This window comes from Natator depressus, chromosome 7 (assembly GCF_965152275.1).
Source record: "Natator depressus isolate rNatDep1 chromosome 7, rNatDep2.hap1, whole genome shotgun sequence".
In the NCBI taxonomy this organism is placed as follows: Eukaryota; Metazoa; Chordata; order Testudines; family Cheloniidae; genus Natator; species Natator depressus.
The window spans coordinates 26347355-26366414 of NC_134240.1; the positions used below are offsets into that span (position 1 = coordinate 26347355).

At 38.4% G+C, this 19060-nt stretch overlaps 1 protein-coding gene across 21 annotated transcripts in view; it reads left to right on the forward strand.

Annotated features, from left to right (window-relative positions):
* The window catches only part of ERC2 (ELKS/RAB6-interacting/CAST family member 2), an 829921-nt gene that overhangs the window by 638621 nt on the left and 172240 nt on the right, over positions 1–19060 (forward strand). For 2 of the 21 annotated variants that reach the window (XM_074957756.1, XM_074957754.1), the window contains exon 22: positions 17630–17695. The exons of the other annotated variants lie outside the window; for them this stretch is intronic. In XM_074957756.1, the coding sequence (XP_074813857.1) occupies positions 17630–17656 (27 nt within the window). In that variant the 3' untranslated portion in view covers positions 17657–17695. The remainder of the gene's footprint in view (positions 1–17629; positions 17696–19060) is intronic. 21 annotated transcript variants of the gene reach the window in all.

Sequence of the window (19060 nt, forward strand, 5' to 3'; positions counted from 1 at the left end):
CTTGGATTGTAGCAATCTGCATAAAGTGGATACCTTGACAATAAACTTTATGATTTTGTTGTGTTTAAGATGGATGTGTTTTCAAACAGAAACTGAGGGCCTTTTGTTTTCTGAAATGCTAAGGCCTTGATCCTGCAAGGACTTAAGCTCATGTATCACTTTATGTATATGAGTAGTGCCATTGGAATTAATAGGACTATGCATATGCATAAAGTTATGTACATGCTAAAGTCTTTGCAGGATTGGGGCTTTGAAGTGGATTTCTGAGAAATGTATTGAAAACTGCTAAACAGTTGTCAGAATATTTGTGTTTAAATTTTTGTTTATATTACAGTATTATTACCAAATTATATTTAACCCTAACTGTGTGAAACTATAAGGATTACGATTTTTATTTCTTTTCCTTTATATCGTGTTCTTGAAATAATTGTTTTTCTTGTTTGCTATCTGCAAAATCTTTTCCTTCTTATTTTCTTTTACCTCTGGTTTTCTTCCTCCCCCTTTTCTCCTTTCCTCACCACTAATTAGAAGAAACTACCTCAGTGGGGTGGGATTGATGAGAGCCAGAGGACCACCACAGCAAACCAAGACAGCGAAACTCAGCAGCATCTCTTACAGTATTGTGCTTCTGGGTGTCAGTTTTTAGATGAGATGGTTTGTGAAATATTCAGTATGTTGGAAAAGAATAATACAATACTTTGTTCTATTTATATTTTAGACACTTGATGGCCCCCTGTCTCCTCTGAAGAGACTATACTTAGAAGTAGGCTGAATTCATTAGGATATTTTTGATACAGTATCTTCACATATGATAGTGCCCTCTTGTCTGTACATAGGATGGTTATTTCACTACTCCTGCACCACCCAGGTGCTGCTAAGTGATTACGTGACATACTCAGAGACTAGTTTTCCAAACCATTTACCAAGCAGTAAATGGTTTTCTACCTCCAAGGGAGAAAGAAGGAAGTAGGGGAGGGAGAAATTGTGACTCACAGTGCCTCCCAGAGTTAATCTCTGTTGGTGGCAACTTACACAGGACACCAACCTTTGCTCAGGGCTGTGCTTAGTCACAGTAAGACTTGATAAGAGCACGGCCAACACTGGTAGTGCTGCAATTTTGCAGGTTGCACAATATGACTGCAGGTCAGAAGCTGCATTGTAAAGGAGTCATACACACTTTTATATTCAGTAAAAAATGTGGTCTGTAAAAATAAATATTTAAAATTGGAGATATAGATTTTGTAAGATTTTTCTACAGATACACTGATGCTAAAGAATTAACATGTCCCTACCAAAATGTTATTTAAATCCTACCGTTTGGGGAGTCTGGTAAGAGCCTGAACTCTTTCGTTGATTCCCTTCTGCAGAACACCAAAGCAATGACATACTTGTTAGAAGTTTTTTGAGCACATGGATATGATATTTGCCTATTATCATTTTTGTTATCGTAAGAAAGGATGTTAGAGTCCTCACCACAGAGGAAATACAATTAAAAGAAGCTGAGCCTGAAATTATTCTATTTAATGAACCAACCTTACATTTCAAGATAAGAAAATATATCTATATATCTCTATATATCTTTCAACAGCATTTCCACTGCAGTCAGGTAGCCATTAATAATCCCTTCCAAATTCCAATGGAATGTGCTTAGTAAAGAGTGGAAGTTAAATGTGCCAGCTACAGATGAAAACTTTTTGAATGATGGGTTTGGCTATTTAAAATATCAAGTTTGAAAATGGTCATAAGAGACTTTTGCAGCAAGAATGAAATCCAGTGTAGTAGGTGAGTGTGGGGGAAGGGTTTGGAGAAGGTGGCAGGGATGAGAGAAGGATGCAGGTGCTGCTCAAAAGAAAAGGGAGGGGTCAAAGCAATAGTATGCTCAGACTAGGAAGAAGTGGGGAGGAGTTGAAGAGCATGATGAAGCCATCAGCAACTGGAGGAAGGGTCTGGGAACCAGCTCGACAGGAGAGCACAGAAGAAAATTCATAGGAGGAAGGCACAGGGTCTATAGCAGGAGGAGGAAGAGAGCCTGATTCTGATCTCACAATTCTATTGACAATATGGTGTTACACCTGATTTACACTGGTGCACGAGAATGCAAAATCTATTCCAATAACATTTGGCAGTTCATTTATTTTGGCAGGTAAATTAAATAATTGTATGAAAAAATTGTGTGGTTTGTAAAAACAACCATGAAATATACAAATGTTAAGAAATTGAGAATGTTCAGCCAGTGTGGATGGTAGTATTGTCAATAGTGACAGAAAATGCAAGGGAAGAGGTAAGGAGTTCAGTTTGTACCAAGTTAAGCTTAAGTCAATGGTGAAACATATAGGAGGAAAGAGGCTGAGGTGCAGTATTAGACTGAGGGATTCTGGTCAGATATAGAAAGGTAGATTTGAGAGACATGCATGAAGATGGCAATTGAAGCCATATGAGCAGAAGAGTTTGTACAAAGAAAGGATGTAAAAGAAGAAGAGGAGAAAGCAAGGATGGAATCCTATGGTCCTCCCATGGAGATGAGAGATGCTGAAGAAACAGCCAGAGAGAGGTAGGAGAGTTAGCAGAGACTGGAAGAATGAAAGCCCTGGGAAGAGGATAAGATATCATGAAGTACTTTGATCAACTGTGTAAAAAGAAAGCAGAGAGGTCCATGAGGATGAAGATGGAGTAGAAGCCATAAGATTTGGCTGAGAAGAAAGTACTTGGAGCCTTAATGTGAGAAGTTTCAGTTCAGAGAGTGAAAGCCAGAGTGGAGGGGGGTCCAAATGAAACTTAGGTCAGTGATGATAGATGACACATTGACTGAGTTTGGATATGAAGGGAAATTGGGCTTTATTGGACAGCCAGGTGGAGCTGAGGTGTTTGAGGATAGAGCAAAACATGCTTGTGAGAGGAATGAACCCAAAGAGAATGAGAGACTGAAGAGGGTTTACAGCTGAGTCAGAAGACGGAAGAGGAACAGAAAAGAGGGCATATGAGCAGTAAAAAAAAATCATTACACTGGTGGAGTGGAGGCTGGAGAAAGACTGAGGAGAAGTAGGTGGCAGGTGGGCGATGTTGAAGGAAATCAAAAGTTGGTCAGAGAGAACTTGGAGAGTGAGAGGTGAGAAAAATAAATCATGTCTGGTGAAGAGAAGGGTGAGGAAGTGTCCATTTGGGTGAATGGGAGAGTTGATCCAGAGTAGTACATCAAGAGGAAGTAATGGTAAGAGTAAAAATAATTGGCTGAAGCATCAATGTGGAGGGTGAAATCACCAAGGTGAAAGTGAAGGAATGTTAGGTGAAGAAGAGGAAAAGCCAGGTGTCAAAATCAAAGCAGGTGGATGAGAGGGAGGGTCAAAGAAGGAGAATGAGTGAGAATGGGGGGAGTTGTAAACAGCAGGAACAGGAGAGTAGTAGCCCGATGCCACTATCTGATATTTGGAGATGATTTGGAGTGAAAGGTAAGAGAAGGAGAGGTCAAAAAAGAGCAGCTACCAAAGCAGAGGTGTGGCATAGCAATGGAAATTTTTGTTTCCGTGGATAGGAAGAGATGGAAGGAAGGAGAGATGAAGAGGTTGTGCATAGCAGTCATCTCTTTTTGGGTGAAATAAGTATTCCAGAGTGAGCAAGGAAGGAGCATAGGAAGGTAATGAAGGTGCGGATGGGTATAAGGTTTGAAGGGGCAGCCACTGGAGTGGAGATGGTGTCAGGGATGGTTGTGGGATTTGAGAAGCTGGTTTCTGGGCAGATTATGTCAGATACAAGGAGGGGAATTGATGGAGGATGCAGAAGTGAGATATGGACTTGCAGTTGTGTGTGAGCAGAGGACAGAGGGATGAGGTTTGAGTGGGTGGACTTGGAGCAGTAAAGGGGATGTGAAGAAGGGATGTGAGGTAGAGTTGACAGGAAGTAAGGGAGAGGAGTGAGATGAGGAGGAAGGGGAGCAGTGACTCAGAAAAGAGGTGTGATGAGAATTGTAGGACACTAATGAGAGAAGATTATGCAGTCCAGGAGCAGAAGAACAGGAGGTAACAATAAAATGGAAAGTGAATATATCAACAAACCAGCAAGATAGCAAACTGATGGTACAGCAGTTAAACCATGGCAGTTAGTTAATTATGCATCGAGAAAATGAATAGATCCATAGGCTAATCATTGTAAAAAGAATCTCCAACAGAACAGCATGCTAGCTATGAATGTGAGAGAACTAATCATAGCCTGTGCTTACATTTTTCAATTATGAATCATTTTTCTCTGTCTGTGCGCTGTTATTGTTTGCCATTCCATACAGTACTCTTTGTTATTGCAGTTTGATTGTCATGTGGTTTTATTATGCAAACCTTTATTTCCCATTCACAACAGTATATTGCATACAAAATTCTGGATGTGTGGTTTTTGGTGACCATGATCCAACATGCTGGTAATGGTGTGAAACCACAGAATAAACTGGAAAAATAAACGTGTAAATGGTCAGGGGGGTATTTTTAATTTTATAAGAAGAAAAAGATGGTGCACACTGTAACACATATGCCACTTAAGAGGGACTGCTAGTTACCCTTTCAAGGTTGTCTATCAATTTTGAAGACTAAGCAGAAATTCCAAAAGATAAAGCATAAGTTCTAGACAGAAAAAAGATATTTAAAATACACACAGCATTAACTTTGAAAAATACGTTTGTCTAAGTTGTATTGAGTTTATATTGATGATTTTGAATGTTGCTAGTTTTGTACGTGTATTTATATAGAGAGACATATCTTTCTGGAAAACTTTGATATTATATATGGCATATATGAAAAAGTGTGTGTGTGTGTGTGTGTGTGCTTGCATGAGAGAGTAAGAGATTTTCTACCCCTCAGCATCTATTTGAGAGAGTAAGGCCATCTCTGCCCTTTATGTATGTCTGTGTGTGCATATGCTTGTTATAAAGAAAGAGGGTGTGTTATCAATCTGTATGTAGATAACATATACACACAACCTAGGCGGCGAATAAACACACTCCCATTTTTCACATGATGCTGTTTGCTCAAGCTGTAATTTATATATTATATTTACATTGCAGATGCTATGTCAGGGCAAGATTGAGACTCTACAGCTCACCCTGAGTAAGGAGCAGCATGAGGGTGTGCTGCCCCAGAAGTAACCCAGGGTAGGAATTGTGACTCCTGGCAGAGGAGACTACTCCTTTACTGGGTGTAGCATACTCCTCCTCTTCAGCCTGATCAAATCCACTGACTGATATGTTATGGGAGAATAACTAAGTCTCTACCTACTCCCTGCCCCTCTTCCCCTCATTTTCTGCCCACCTGTTTGGGAGAGGAGGGAGTAAAAGTACACAGCCCCAGCTTAGCCTCATATGTCTGGACTCAATGTCCAGAGAAGCCCTAAGAAAGCTGCATAGGCAATAGGGATATTCTTACTCTCCCATACTCCCCTGTGTGGCAATGTGAGAGTCAGACACAATATGTACATACATGATTGTTGTACCTCTGGTTTTTGTATAAAAATCTTTCTCAGTATTTATTGGTATTGAGTAAGTTCAAAAAAGTAAAATAAATACACCTTAGTACAGTATTTGTAATTTTCAGTTCTTTCATCCAGAATTGGCTGTTAACAAACTCTAAAAACAAATTAAATCTGCAACTTTGTAGTTAGATTCTTTGATTCTTTCCCTTCAGCTTGTGCTTGAGTGTTGGCAACTTACTTAAATTCCACCTGGAAACTTATTGGCAGTCAGTGCAGATCCTGGAGCATTGACGTAATCTGCTCCCAAAATGAAATTCTCCTTAATAAGCATTTGTAGCTAGCTTCAGTTTCCAAGTGGCTGTAACATAGGTAGCCCCATGTAGAGTGCATTGCAGTAATTTAATCTGGATCACTGGAACAAAAAAACTCATGGGAGATAAAGTTGAACACCCAGATTTGGACACTCCTGACCCCTTAGTCTTGTACAGACCTCCAGGAAGCTTTTTCTTGAGAGACTCTCCTCCTCCCAACACTTTGTAGTCTAGAGGAAAGTGCTTCAGACCAGCAGACTGAGTTCTAGTCCCAGATCTTCCATTGACTGCTGATAATATTTCTCTGTGCTTCACAGCCCTTTTTATTAACTAAGGAATCACATCCCTGCCTTAGAGGGAGGCAACTGTCATTCATCCATTTTACAGATAAGGTAATAGAGGGGCCGGTACCAGCTCACTTCAGGCTAAACTGGGAATAGAACACAGGTTTCTATAATTACAGACGCAATGTTCATCCACTCTGCCACATTGCCGTTCAGAAGGAATGTGATAATGCGCTCTCTACTGAAAGTCTGCTCCCAGAACCAGGAAGAAAACCTAAGAAATCTGATCTTTGTTAGTGTTGCTAATACCGAGCATTCAAAAATTATTACTCTGACCCACACGAAATCATGAGATTTTAAAAAGTAATATTTTAGGTACTTTTTCTTTGCCTTCTGGTTTTAGAGCCTTTAGGGTACACATTGGTGATGTTTTCATACTTTTCTCTGCAGCCACGAGGATTACAAATGTACCTTATTAAAAGGAAATCTGAGATTCTCACATAATCACAGGATTCTAGGACCCTGGGCTTTAAAAAGAAAACAAACCACCAGATATGGTGAGAGGTAGCAACACTGCTTTTCTGTTACCTGACTCTTACCCTGCTTCTAAGTATATGGATGGAAATGTAAAAAACCAGGTTCAACATTACAAATTTATGGAAGGACAGGGGGTTAGCCAGGAGCTTTAGCTTATTAATATATCAAGTGAATATGGTAATTTGAAAAGTATAAAATATAGGCTGTGAATCAAAAACCCAAATTAAACTAGGTCTGGTTTTGGTTTGTGACTGGAAAAGAAAAACATGATCGAGAGTTTGCCGCAATCAAAACCAAAACTTGCTTTCTAAGCCCATCAGTATGTAAAACTAAATTTTTTACATATCTCAAAAACAATAGAAATTGGACTGATAAGGAAAGCACCAACTCAGTTTCTAATATAAGAAGGAGCTACTGTGGTATAGCAGTTTAGTGCACAGCCTTGAGAGCCAGTGTCAATGGGTTCCAGACACTGACTCATTGTTTGACTTTCGGAAAACATTAAACTACAATACTCCTAAACCATTGATACAACTTTGGCATGGATTCTGTATAATAATAAATTAATTAATACCACACAGGGCTGGTGTTAATTAATTAATGCTTGTAATGCACTTTGAGATGCAAAGATGAAGATGCTAGAGTGAAGTGCAAAGTGATGGTAAAAGTAATTTCAGGTTTTACACTATTTCCCCTTACTTTCACATGTTGCTGGGCACATGCACTTTAGGGCGCTTATGGTGTGAATAACTTCCAATTCATGTGGTCATAGTAGCTCAGGAAAATAGAACATTCCTCAGATGAAACAGTCAATCCTGTCTATTTTACAAATATTTTATTTTAAAAATATTATGATTTAATAAAGATATTTCACCCTTATTAAGATAAATACAATAAAAACAACTTTTATCATGGTCAGCATCATGTAGTACACAGTCGTCATGGTTATTTTTTGTTCCAGGCATGGAGGAAAACTGGTATATCACATACTACTGTGTGGCAGCTGTTAGCTAATGCTGACCTTTGAGTGGCAGCCACTGTATTTCTCATTCTCTTTATACAGTCAAAAGTCAAGACTTAGGCCTTGACTGAGTAACTAGCTAAAGTAAATGAGACTAGTCATGTGCCTAAAATTAAACATGTGCTTATGTGCCTTCCTGACTCAAGGCCTTAATGATGACTTCATACCGCAGATTACAGAATGTGCAGAGGACTATTCCTGCCTTTAATATTTACATAGCCATTAATACCTACTTTATTCCAAAAAGGGGACTGAACCAACCCTTCATCCAACCTCCTTTGGACTTTGGGGAAGTTTGGATTTGGTTTCACACTGAAGTTTCACAGCAGATCTTTTATATTTGTAATAGCCCAGATGAAAACCCTATGTCCAAAGAGCCCTGAACTTTGGGGAAGTTCTGATCTGGATCTCAGTTATGTAGCTCAGGCTCATCCCTAGTTTATTCTAATTTGACAATGCTGCATTTATATTCATATCACAGTGTTAATTAATGTCTAGTAAGCTCTTTAATCAAGTAAAACCCTATGTAAATTTGAAATATTTATTATTGTTGTTATCCCTAGCTTTATATTTATAATTATTACATCAATACGAATTTTCATATGCCTTTTAATTATATTAAAGTTGCACTTTTTCTGGCGGATAAGTTGGAGTGCAGAGGTTTGGTTTTACTGTCTGTTACCTCCTGAAGATGGATTCTGTATACCTATCCTTTGCTTAGAGAAATAAATTTATTTTATGTTTTGAGGTTTAATGAATGTGATATAAATGTATACATACTGTCCTGTGTGTATATTTATATATATATCTATATTTATACATCAGCTTTGCAGAGTCTTTTCCACATATGGAAGAATTTCTTGAGATCATGTTTAGCTGTAGAAACTTCTTCCCATCACTTCCCAGGAGTGTGTGCATTAGGATATACAGTACTTATATAGAGGTTTACATTTATCTTACATTGCTTAGTAGAAAAATTAACTGCCACCATCACAGTCTAAAGTAGGTTTACAAAGCAGCTGAAAGAGGCAAAAAAATTCCATTCTGTAATTTACAGTAACTTGATAACAAAAATTGCATATCTCATACTTCTAATGTTGGTTATATACGTGAGATAGCATGTCATAGGCTTTCATTAGGAAGGAGATTATAAATTTTTGCATTGCAAATCTAATTTCAAGGACCGCTTCTTGTAGGAAGCTTTGGATTTCTGCTTCATCTAGTGACAAAGCTTTAAAATACATAAGTACATGGTGAAACATCTTATTCATATTATTGTTAGTAAGAGAATGATAAAGTCAGTGGTCACAAGCTATATGCCCTACTTATTATATTTGGGTGCATCATTTTAAGGCCCTCCTTATAACTTGCTGACTCATTATTAATTGTGACCACTTTTGTCATGGACAGATTTGAAAATATATCTGTGACTCCAGTAGCTAAAGCTAAAGGAATTTTTAAGATTTATTCAACTTTCTGAGTATAAAAAAGACCCCCATAATATGAAGCTCCCAAAGCTCTATTCACCAAAGTTGCAAATGAATCTTCACAGCCAGTCTCTTCCCATTTTCCAGTTACAAGCTCAGTTCTGCATGTCATTCATGCACAGAACTCTCACTTAAATCAACTGTTGTTCTATGTTCGGAAGGCTTGTGGGATTGGGCCCTAAGATATATTTGACCTTTCAAGTTTCTTATAAGTGACTAACAGATAAAACATTCTCAGAGTTGTTATAAATATTTAAGATTTCCTGAGTTTAAAAGGTATAATTTAAAGACCTTTTATTACAAAGCAAGTAAACGTGCACATCAAAGGAAATAGAAATAGCTTTGAGGGAATTAATATATGTAAGTATCATTGTTTGCAATGTCTCAGGACTTGTAGTTACATGTTTAATGAACCATCACTAGCCACACACAATAAGGAGATATGATTGTAAATCAGTCTTTAGAAAGCTAGTTCAAGAGATGAGCAGGTTATCACCACATTTACTTACCCCACATTAAGACGTTAATTTTTAGCATGCATGCAACATGAAAGGGAGCTGTGATGAGCCTTGTCAGGTAGGGTCTTCTCTTGTAGTAAGAAAGGCAGAATGGCTTAACTCATCTAGGTTCTTCTGTTATCTGTGTTGTGAAAGCTTTTATCTAAAAAGAGATTTTATCTCAGCTAATATTTTAGAATTATTTTATTTTAGATAAAGAATGTTGTAAAAATACTAAAATGTTGTTAATGAAAAAATACCTTGTTTGCAGTATTATAGCTTCATGAAGGGATTTCTTGGCTCACTTTTGAATCAGACGCATAAGGCCTGATTCACTCTTGCTCTGTGCTTTTTTGTAGCTGTTTATACCAATGAACTACAGAGTGCAGAATGCTACCATATCAGAATGAGAGTCTTTTACATTCAATTTGCACTCACTTGTGTACAGGAGTACCAAATGTGCATAGCAACAGTCATTTGGGCTTATAATTTTCAGTCACCTGATGTGTTACAAAATTCACATACATATTATTTTAGCCATGACTAACATGATACCCCTTTTCTAATGCCTTCTTTAGTAGAGTTCCATTCATCTAAGATTCAGCTGCCACAGTTTTACTGTTGATAGATAGACCTTAAAGATCTGGAAGCTGAGAAATATGGTTGTGAAATCAATTTTTAGATACACTTCAGTATTATAACAAATATATTTTGTACAAGCTCATCAAGCATAACAAGTTAAGGGCCTAACCAGGCAACACGGGAGTCAGTTGAAGTTTTGCTATTAATTTCAGTAGGTACTAGATCAGAATCATTGGGCCATCATAACAGCATTAGACTGATCTCAATGGCCAGCAGTGTTGTGGTAAAGCCAAGTTAAAAGATTTATACATAGATTATCAAAATGTACGTGGCATGCAATCATTACTCATTTTTAGTAAATAACACTGCAAAAATAAAGAAATATGTTGGCTTTCAGATGCTTTTTTTGCATGTATATAATTGAAAACTTGCTTTTGTTTTAAAGTTTTGGATGCCATTAATCTGTAATGCGAGCTGGTATCTTTTCAGCATTTTAAAATGTATAAACCAACTGAAATATCAAGGTTTGAAAAGCAGCTAATGTATACACATACATTAGTCAAAATTGCTTGATTATGGTTTATTGTTTGAAAGATCCATAGATTAATGACTCTCTATGGTACACATTGACATGAGAGACTAACACTTCTTCTGGTGCAAGTCTCTGATAGTAATGATTGCTGGGGCATTTTAAAATTTCAGTTTGCACCATAATGCATCAAGAATGTGTTGACTGGCAATATACGTCAGTGTACTTCAAAGAATCATAGACTCATTTTTGCACTGACTTATCTGTCTTCATTGAGTTATCAAACTCTAGCTCATAGTAGAATATTTTGATTTCAAAATCAATGAACACTGTCATCCTGATTCTTCAGTATCTTGAACTTTGGATAATCATTTATATCTAAGCAAAGGAATTACAAGGTGAGTGTAAAGTGCTATGGTTCTGATTTGGTACCATTTTACACCACTTTGCACAAGCATAAATGATTACAGAAGGTGTAAGATAGTACAGAAGCAGTCCTCATGTTTTTAACAGAAACCATTGTGACTAGGTATTACAGGGATATGAAAAATCACATCTTACATATAATTTGTGTGGACAATGAATAGGTGAATAGGTCCTGTTAATATCCCTATCCTCTGTGTAATTGTGTTAAATTTACCAGGGCCAAGATTTACAATTATTGTAACAGTGAGATTGTCACTTTAGTGCAGGGGTGGTCAACCTGTTGTATAGGCACTGAATCCAGGGCTGGAGCTACAGGTGCCAACTTTCCAATGTTCTGGGGAGTGCTCACTGCTCAACCCCTGGCTCTGCCACAGGACCTGCCCCCACTCCACCCCTTCCTGCCCCCTCCCCGAGCCTGCTGTGTCCTCGCTCCTCCCCTCTCCCCCCCATCCTCCTGCACACCATGAAACAGCTGATCGGCAGGTGCAGGGAGGGAGGGGGAGGCGCTGATCAGTGGGCGGGTGGGCGGGAGGTGCTGGGAGCAGCGGGGAGGGGAGCTGATGCGGGGCTGCTGACATATTTCTGTGGCTCTTTGGCAATGTACATTGGTAAATTCTGGCTCCTTCTCAGGCTCAGGCTGGCCACCCCTGCTTTAGTGTAATCCTGGGAAACTGATAAAAAGAGTGCACAATAGCAAAGGCAAAAATTGTAGATCTTAAACCATTAGGATATTGGAGATAGATTAAGGTACCATAGGGAGGAGGCTCCACTGAGACAGATAATGGACAAAAATTTTCAGCTCTTGTCTGAACCACACACCAGCACCCAATGTTTTTAGGTCAGTCCATCACTATTATCCATAGAAACCATAATTTAATATTATGAGTATTGACACAAAAGTTAATATAATGAATAAATTGAGATAATTTTTTTCAGAGATGTTGAGATTGGGGACATTGAGCCCCAATTATGGTGGGCATATGTCTTTGATCATAAAATACTGGTGGTCTTCTGTACGTAATCTGGGTGTGGGGTAGGAAGTAGAGATGTAGTATGCAATTTATTTTCTAGAGAAGCTGTAAATTAAGTCACAATAATGTCATCGTAGATTTTTAGACAAGGTAAATTGAGACTTGCCTGATGATGTTTTTACTGTTAGAAAAATAAAAATCCAGCTAAAGTTTTTGACTCATTTGTGCATCATAATAGATTATAGTGTTAACTAAATTAACTTTCCCAAAATAAGATCTTGTTGCAGGTGTCTCACAACAAAATATATGTAGGAAAAAGAAAAAGATGAAAGAGGAAGTTTATTAATATTGATAGATTCATAGTTTTGAAAGCCAGAAGGGGCCATTGTGATCAACTGGTCTGATCTCCAGTATAACACAGAGCAATGAACCTCACCCAGGTGCATCAAGCCCATAATTTGTGTTTCAGTTTAAGCCAATCTTTTAGAAAAATATTCAGTCTTGATCTAAAGACTGCAAATGATGGAGAATCCACCATATTCTTAGGTAAATTGTTCCACTGTTTAATTGCCCTCACTCTTTAAAAAAAAAAAAGATGCCTTATGTGTAGTGTGAATTTGTCTAGCTTCAGCTTTCAACCATTGGATCTTGTTATGCCTTTTTCTGTTAGATTAAAAAACACGATCAGACTCTACAAGAGGAAAAGATTTCTAATAGTTCTGAAGTCACTTCTTTACTAGTGGCAGCATGAGACCTTCGTCATATGTTCCCCAGATTGAAATCCCCCAAACAATTTGTATAAATTTACTCTTTATAAAAGGTTTCAGAGTAGCAGCCGTGTTAGTCTGTGTTCGCAAAAAGAACAGGAGGACTAGTGGCCCGTAGAGACTAAGCAATTTATATGAGCATAAGCTTTTGTGAGCTACAGCATCTGATGAAGTGAGCTGTAGTTCACGAAAGCTTATGCTCAGATAAATTGGTTAGGTGCCCCAAGTCCTCCTTTTTTCTTTATAAAAGATTATGATAATCAGTTGTCAATCTGAGTTATGTGGCAACCATATTTTTTAAAATTAAAACTGAACAGATAGACAAAGCTTGTGAAAAGAACCAAACTTTTCAAAAAGAGGGGAAGACACAAAGAGAATGGTGAATTCAATAGAAAAGTTGAATAGCATAATTTTGAAAACAATCAGAAAAGGCAAATGAATACAGTAACAATCCACCTGCAATAAACTTCTGTTTCAATCTAACTATATATGATTTTATTAACATAAGACCACATACAAATGGCTCTGTATTGTAGTCAGTGGTAGTCATGTGAATATATCCAAGAGTAAAATTTGGCCCCTAGAAATCATTCTATAACCACACTAAAACTGCATTTTGCCAATCATATTATGCAGTGGAAAATCCACAGGTGGAATCTTGTGGAGTTTCTTAACCCTCAGGCATTTCTTACATAGGCCTGGTCTACACTGGCTGGGGAGGGGCGGCTCTCGATCTAAGTTACACAACTTCAGCTACGTGAATAACATAGCTGAAGTTGACATACTTAGATCCACTTACCACAGCGTCTTCACTGTGGTAAATTGACTGCTGCTGCTCCCCCGTCAACTCTGCCTGCGCCTCTTGCTCCGTTGGAATACAGGAGTCGACGGGAGAGCACTCGGGGGGTCGATTTTTTGCGTCTAGACTAGACGCGATAAATCGACCCTCACTGGATCGATCACTGCCCGCCGATCCAGCGGGTAGTATAGACATACCCATAGTTCACAACCTGGACCTATTCTCCTATTGATGTGTGTGCAATACTGTTGACAGGAATATGCATAATGAGCAAGTATAATATACGTGATAAGTTTTTACCATAGCTCGGTACAGTAGTTTTAGTTTTGCAACGCAAAAATTGTAATAGCACTGCGAAAGGAATTGTCATATAAAGAAATAGTTCAACTATGGTGTCTCATAAAACCACAAACGCCATCATTGTCTGCCTGTTTTCTGCCCTGAGACCCCACCTCCACTTGGCCTTTTCCCTTTGAGGCCGCGCCTGCTACTCACTCCTCTCTGCCCTCTCACCCCCATGCGAGTGGCAGGCAAGGCCTTGCGGGGACAAGGCCAAGCGGGAGTGGGAACTCTGGGTGGAGCATGGGTGGGGCCTTGGGGGAAAGAGGCTGAGTGGGGTGGGGTCTTGGGGGAGAGCAGGGGTCATGGCCATGGTCTGGTTGCCTGGGCCCACAAAAGATTAATCCAGCCCTGCTGCAACCTCACTATCTCTCCCCTTGAATGTGGATTAAGGGGGGAGGGAAGCTATAAATGAGGGGGGTTGGCTCCCTGCCATATCAGTCATAGGAGTCCCGAAACTCCGCTTCTCCCATTTCCTCCTCTTTAAAGAATACCTCCTTTAGATCCTCTACCAGCCCACTTTATCTCATCACTATAGCCCTTCCCTACAGAGTACCTGCACTGGACATCTGCCATATATTTACATAATAAATTGCAACATCATAGCCTAACTTCCATTCCATGTTCACCCAATCTAAGGTGAACCTGCTGTGGGGAAGGCAACCCCCCCCCCACTTTGCCTTGGCCAATCTGGAAGTGAGAGAAAAATTCCTCCCAGGCTCCCAAGAAAGGAGTGACTAGCACAATGCTCACAGCAAATTCTGACAAAACCGGAGCGTGGGAGGGTGGGTGCTGCTCTGCCTGGTTGAGGTAAAAAAGGGCTTTTCCTGCTTCAGGCTGAACCTGCAGGGATGGCTCAGCATCCCCACAGTGACCTGGTCTGCAGCTTCAGCAAAAAGTCACTTATTTCTCTAGCCCTTAAAGGAGCACACACGTTTTCCAACAAACCAGAAAATGACCCCCACAGCTTAACGTATGGTGAGATCTGTGCCAGGGCTAGCCCATTTGGGGACCCCGCAGGAATATTTTTCCCCCTCCCCAAAATACTAATAATTAATAGGGGGCACCCTGAGCTGCTCAGGGCCCTAAGCAATTGTTTAGTCTGCTTGTGTCTAGCGCTGGCTCTGGGTGAGGTCATTCTCCAAATTTTGATATTTTGCTTTCTCTATTTCAAAAAGAGAGACACACATATAGGGAGGGCAGAATATGGGAGTTTAATTCCATGTTATGGAGGTAAGGAGTGAACATTTTCCATGTTTGTATCCCTTTTCTTTTCTTTATTGAAAATCCCAAATTTTGTTCTCAGATACATGGGTATATTTGCCTTTGAAGTCCATCGGCATTCTCAGAACAGAATTTAGGCCATAATTCTTAATTTTGAGAGAGGTAATAGTTAAAGAAGAAATTAATATTTGCCTATTGAAAATTAACAATGGACTAGACCAGTGGTGGGCAACCTACAGCCTGTCAGGGTAATCCGCTGGCAGGCCGCGAGACAGTCTGTTTACATTTACCGTCCACAGGCACAGCCGCTCACAGCTTCCAGTGGCCACGGTGTGCCATTCCTGCAAATGGGAACTGCGGGGAACGGCCACCAGCATGTCCCTGCGGCCCGCACCACTTTCCGCAGCTCTCGCTGGCTGGGAACGGCGAACCGCAGCCACTGGGAGCTGTGGGCAGCCATGCTTGTGGATGGTCAACGTAAACAAACTGTCTTGCAGCCCACCAGCGGATTACCCTGATGGGCCACGTGCAGCCCGCATTGCCCATCACTGGACTAGACAGTACAACAGCTGTATGTGGTTAAGGAAGGTTCTTCATAAACATGGAGTTCCCTATGTTTGTTGATTTCTGTCGTTATTTTTTTTAAGTTACTAACAAAGATTAACATAACTTGTGTTTCCTGGGTGAATAAAATGGGATCAAACTACTCTATATGAGTGAAATCATGTAGTCTTTCCTCAGGCCTTAATCTAGCAAAACTCCTGATGACGTCTAAATTATTCAGTTAAAGTGAATGGCCTGAGTAACTCCTACAGAATTCAGTGGGAGCTATTCATATCTTGTCACCTCGGAGCATCAAGCCAAATGGGAGTTCTGCAAGTTTTGGCCCTTCATTGAGAATAATAATATTCAGACATTACACTTTCTTTACTGCCTATTATAGTTGTGCAAACCTTAAAACTAAGAAATATTCCAAGTTAACTTTAAAGGAATTTGCCCACTTTTCTTCTGTGTTAAATGATAGCTAAGTTTATATTTGACTGTCAGATTTCTTTACTTAATTCAGCAACATGGAAGACATCTTTCTTAACATCTGGTTTTTAATAACAGTTGACATCTGGGAGCTCTTTTTTTAATTCCTAGAATGGACTAGGAACAGTAGTGATACCGGCAGTGTATATTTTCATGCTAAAATTCCTGTCTGTTTCAATCATAATTAATTGCCACTCATTTCATTTATTTTTTAAATTGAATTAAGTAGCAGCAATTTACATTACACCAGCTTGCTTTCAATATTAGGAAACTGAAAAGTTCCATGTATTTTTTTTTAATTTCTAAAATATAAATGGGTGGATATAAAATATAAGATTTTATTTGTTTTGAAATTTAAATTAAATGAAACACATATTACATGTACATGGTATATGCTTGTCTGTCTACATAGGTATCTGAGTATCATGTAAAAAAAAGGCCAGGTAAAATTATATATTATTCCTTGTTTTATCTTTCTCCCAATATTCATACATATCTAACTCTTGCATTCAGGATGAAAGTCCACAGAGACAAGCGTAGCATGTGTACATATATATATACATCTCTGAGTAGAGAGACTAAGGAACATACTAAAAACTGAAATCTGCAAATAAACATACTCAGGGGAGGAACATTTCATTCTTCTGGTGCACCTTTTTACCTCAAGCCTATAATAAATGGAAAGAACACCTTTTTTCGTTACAGCAGTATCCCAAATAATGATTTTTTAAAATATGAGTTTATGAAAATTCCATGAGCAACTGTCACTGAGACAAGCAAAAAAACCTACCATAATAACTGTAAAAGAGCAAAGAAAGTGTCTTATAGTATTCTAGCAATCTACTGTATTTAAGGCTTCGTTAAATAATATATTTGATTGATTATATGTTAGAAAAGTGTACTTCACTGAAAAGAGATTTTTGATACCTCAGCAGTTTTTATTGTATCCTTTAACCTTACAGAATGTGAAGCTGTTTGATTATAGTAATTACTTCTTTACTTACTTACGAGGTTTAAAGTGTTTCTGCAGTAAGCATGAATTCACATCGTCTGCAAACAATCAGCTTTTAAAAAAATATAATCTTTTAAAATTTAATTTTATAATCCACTTTTGGATTTAATTTTAACTGGGTGGGAAGAATGTTTTGCTTCATTGTTCTTATTCTGGTTGCTACAGATGCAGATTCTCTGATATACAGAAAACTATTGTTCAGTTGTTTTTGCTGCTTAAAAGTGCAAAACTTTTTTCTTTGTAACTCATGCTTTTAATAGCCAAGATCACTGTGCCTTAACATGCACCAAGGTAACTAACCTTTTCTTCTTTCATTCCAATGCTAACATCTTCTCTGTGAATCTCCTAATATCTGGCACGCAGGATGATGAGGAGGGTATATGGGCATAGCCATTCCTATAAACGAAAGTTCCAGTTTTATTCTGAGGGGTGAGAAATGATCTTTTATATCTATTTCAAGTTGCAGTCTAATGTTTTAATTTTAAACTGTATTCATAGATGTGTGTCTTGAAATTTGTCTATGTAACAATGTCAAATTTTCTTATGTGCCACAGGGGATTAGAATGATGTGCAATTTTTTGGAACTATGATGCTTCGCCCAATATAAGTTCTTGGGTTTTTCAATTTGTAGCAGCTTAATTTTTTAAGAACCTATTTCATAATATATAGGTCCAAAGTGCTCTTTTCCAAGTAATTTGCATCCACTCTTGTGGATTTCTTGTGAATAATGGATTCCTGTCACTAGTAGATAAGAATGACATCCTCTAGCAGTAAACTTTAAACTGGAGTTAGCCTGCCATGTTACGTCAGCTAGGAAAGCCAATATAAGAACTCAGAATGAAAAGGAGTACTAGTGGCACCTTAGAGACTAACCAATTTATTTGAGCATAAGCTTTCGTGAGCTACAGCTCACTTCAGAATGTTTTTTTCAGATTAAAAATGAATGTCTGTTGTTTAAAATACTTGGCACAATTTAGATATTGCATCCATAGGAATCTGATATGTTCATGTGCATGAAAAAGTGATGCTAATAAATGAAAATTATATTTTTGTGAAAATTTAAATTGAGAAGTACATGCTTGGTAAGGAAAGCTGCAATCTTCTCATACAGCAATTCCATTCTGACTCAAATATGACAGACGACATCCTAGGTTGTCTCCATGAAGTTTAAGAATAGAAAAATGTGGCTTATTATGCTAATTATTTTCAACTAGGAGTATTATATTGTCATTACTTGTCAATTATATGTTCAATGCGTAGCCACTTGTAGGTTCTTGCCTTGTAAGTTATATTTAACATATAGCTCAAAATAGGGCCGTGGCCCTATGATTATGACATTGGGCTTGATTCTTATTTAAACTAAGGGCACTTTACACCACTCTGGCCATGTCAAGCGGCGTTAACGTACATGAAAATGAGGTGCCTGGGCTTAAGTGTGCAAAACTTTTATAACGTAAGTGACGCTTTCCTCACTGGAACAGTTCTATTAACTTCAGTGGGAGTGTTTATGGGTGCAAGGAGGACTCACATGAGTAACAATTTGCAGGATCAAGCCCTTGTTGAAGTTTCCTACATTACTTTTCTGATGATTCTGGTATCTGTCATCAAAAAATGGAAAATTACATGAATTAATTGTAATTTTATAAATGGATGTATAAGATTTAGTGACTTGACTTGATGAGACTCACATCTCCAGAATAAACATTTTCCTCATGACGGTAATTTCTTGTTAATTGAAAGTATGTATTCATTGTACATAATGACTGTAAGGTGATATTGAGTTAGTGATATTCC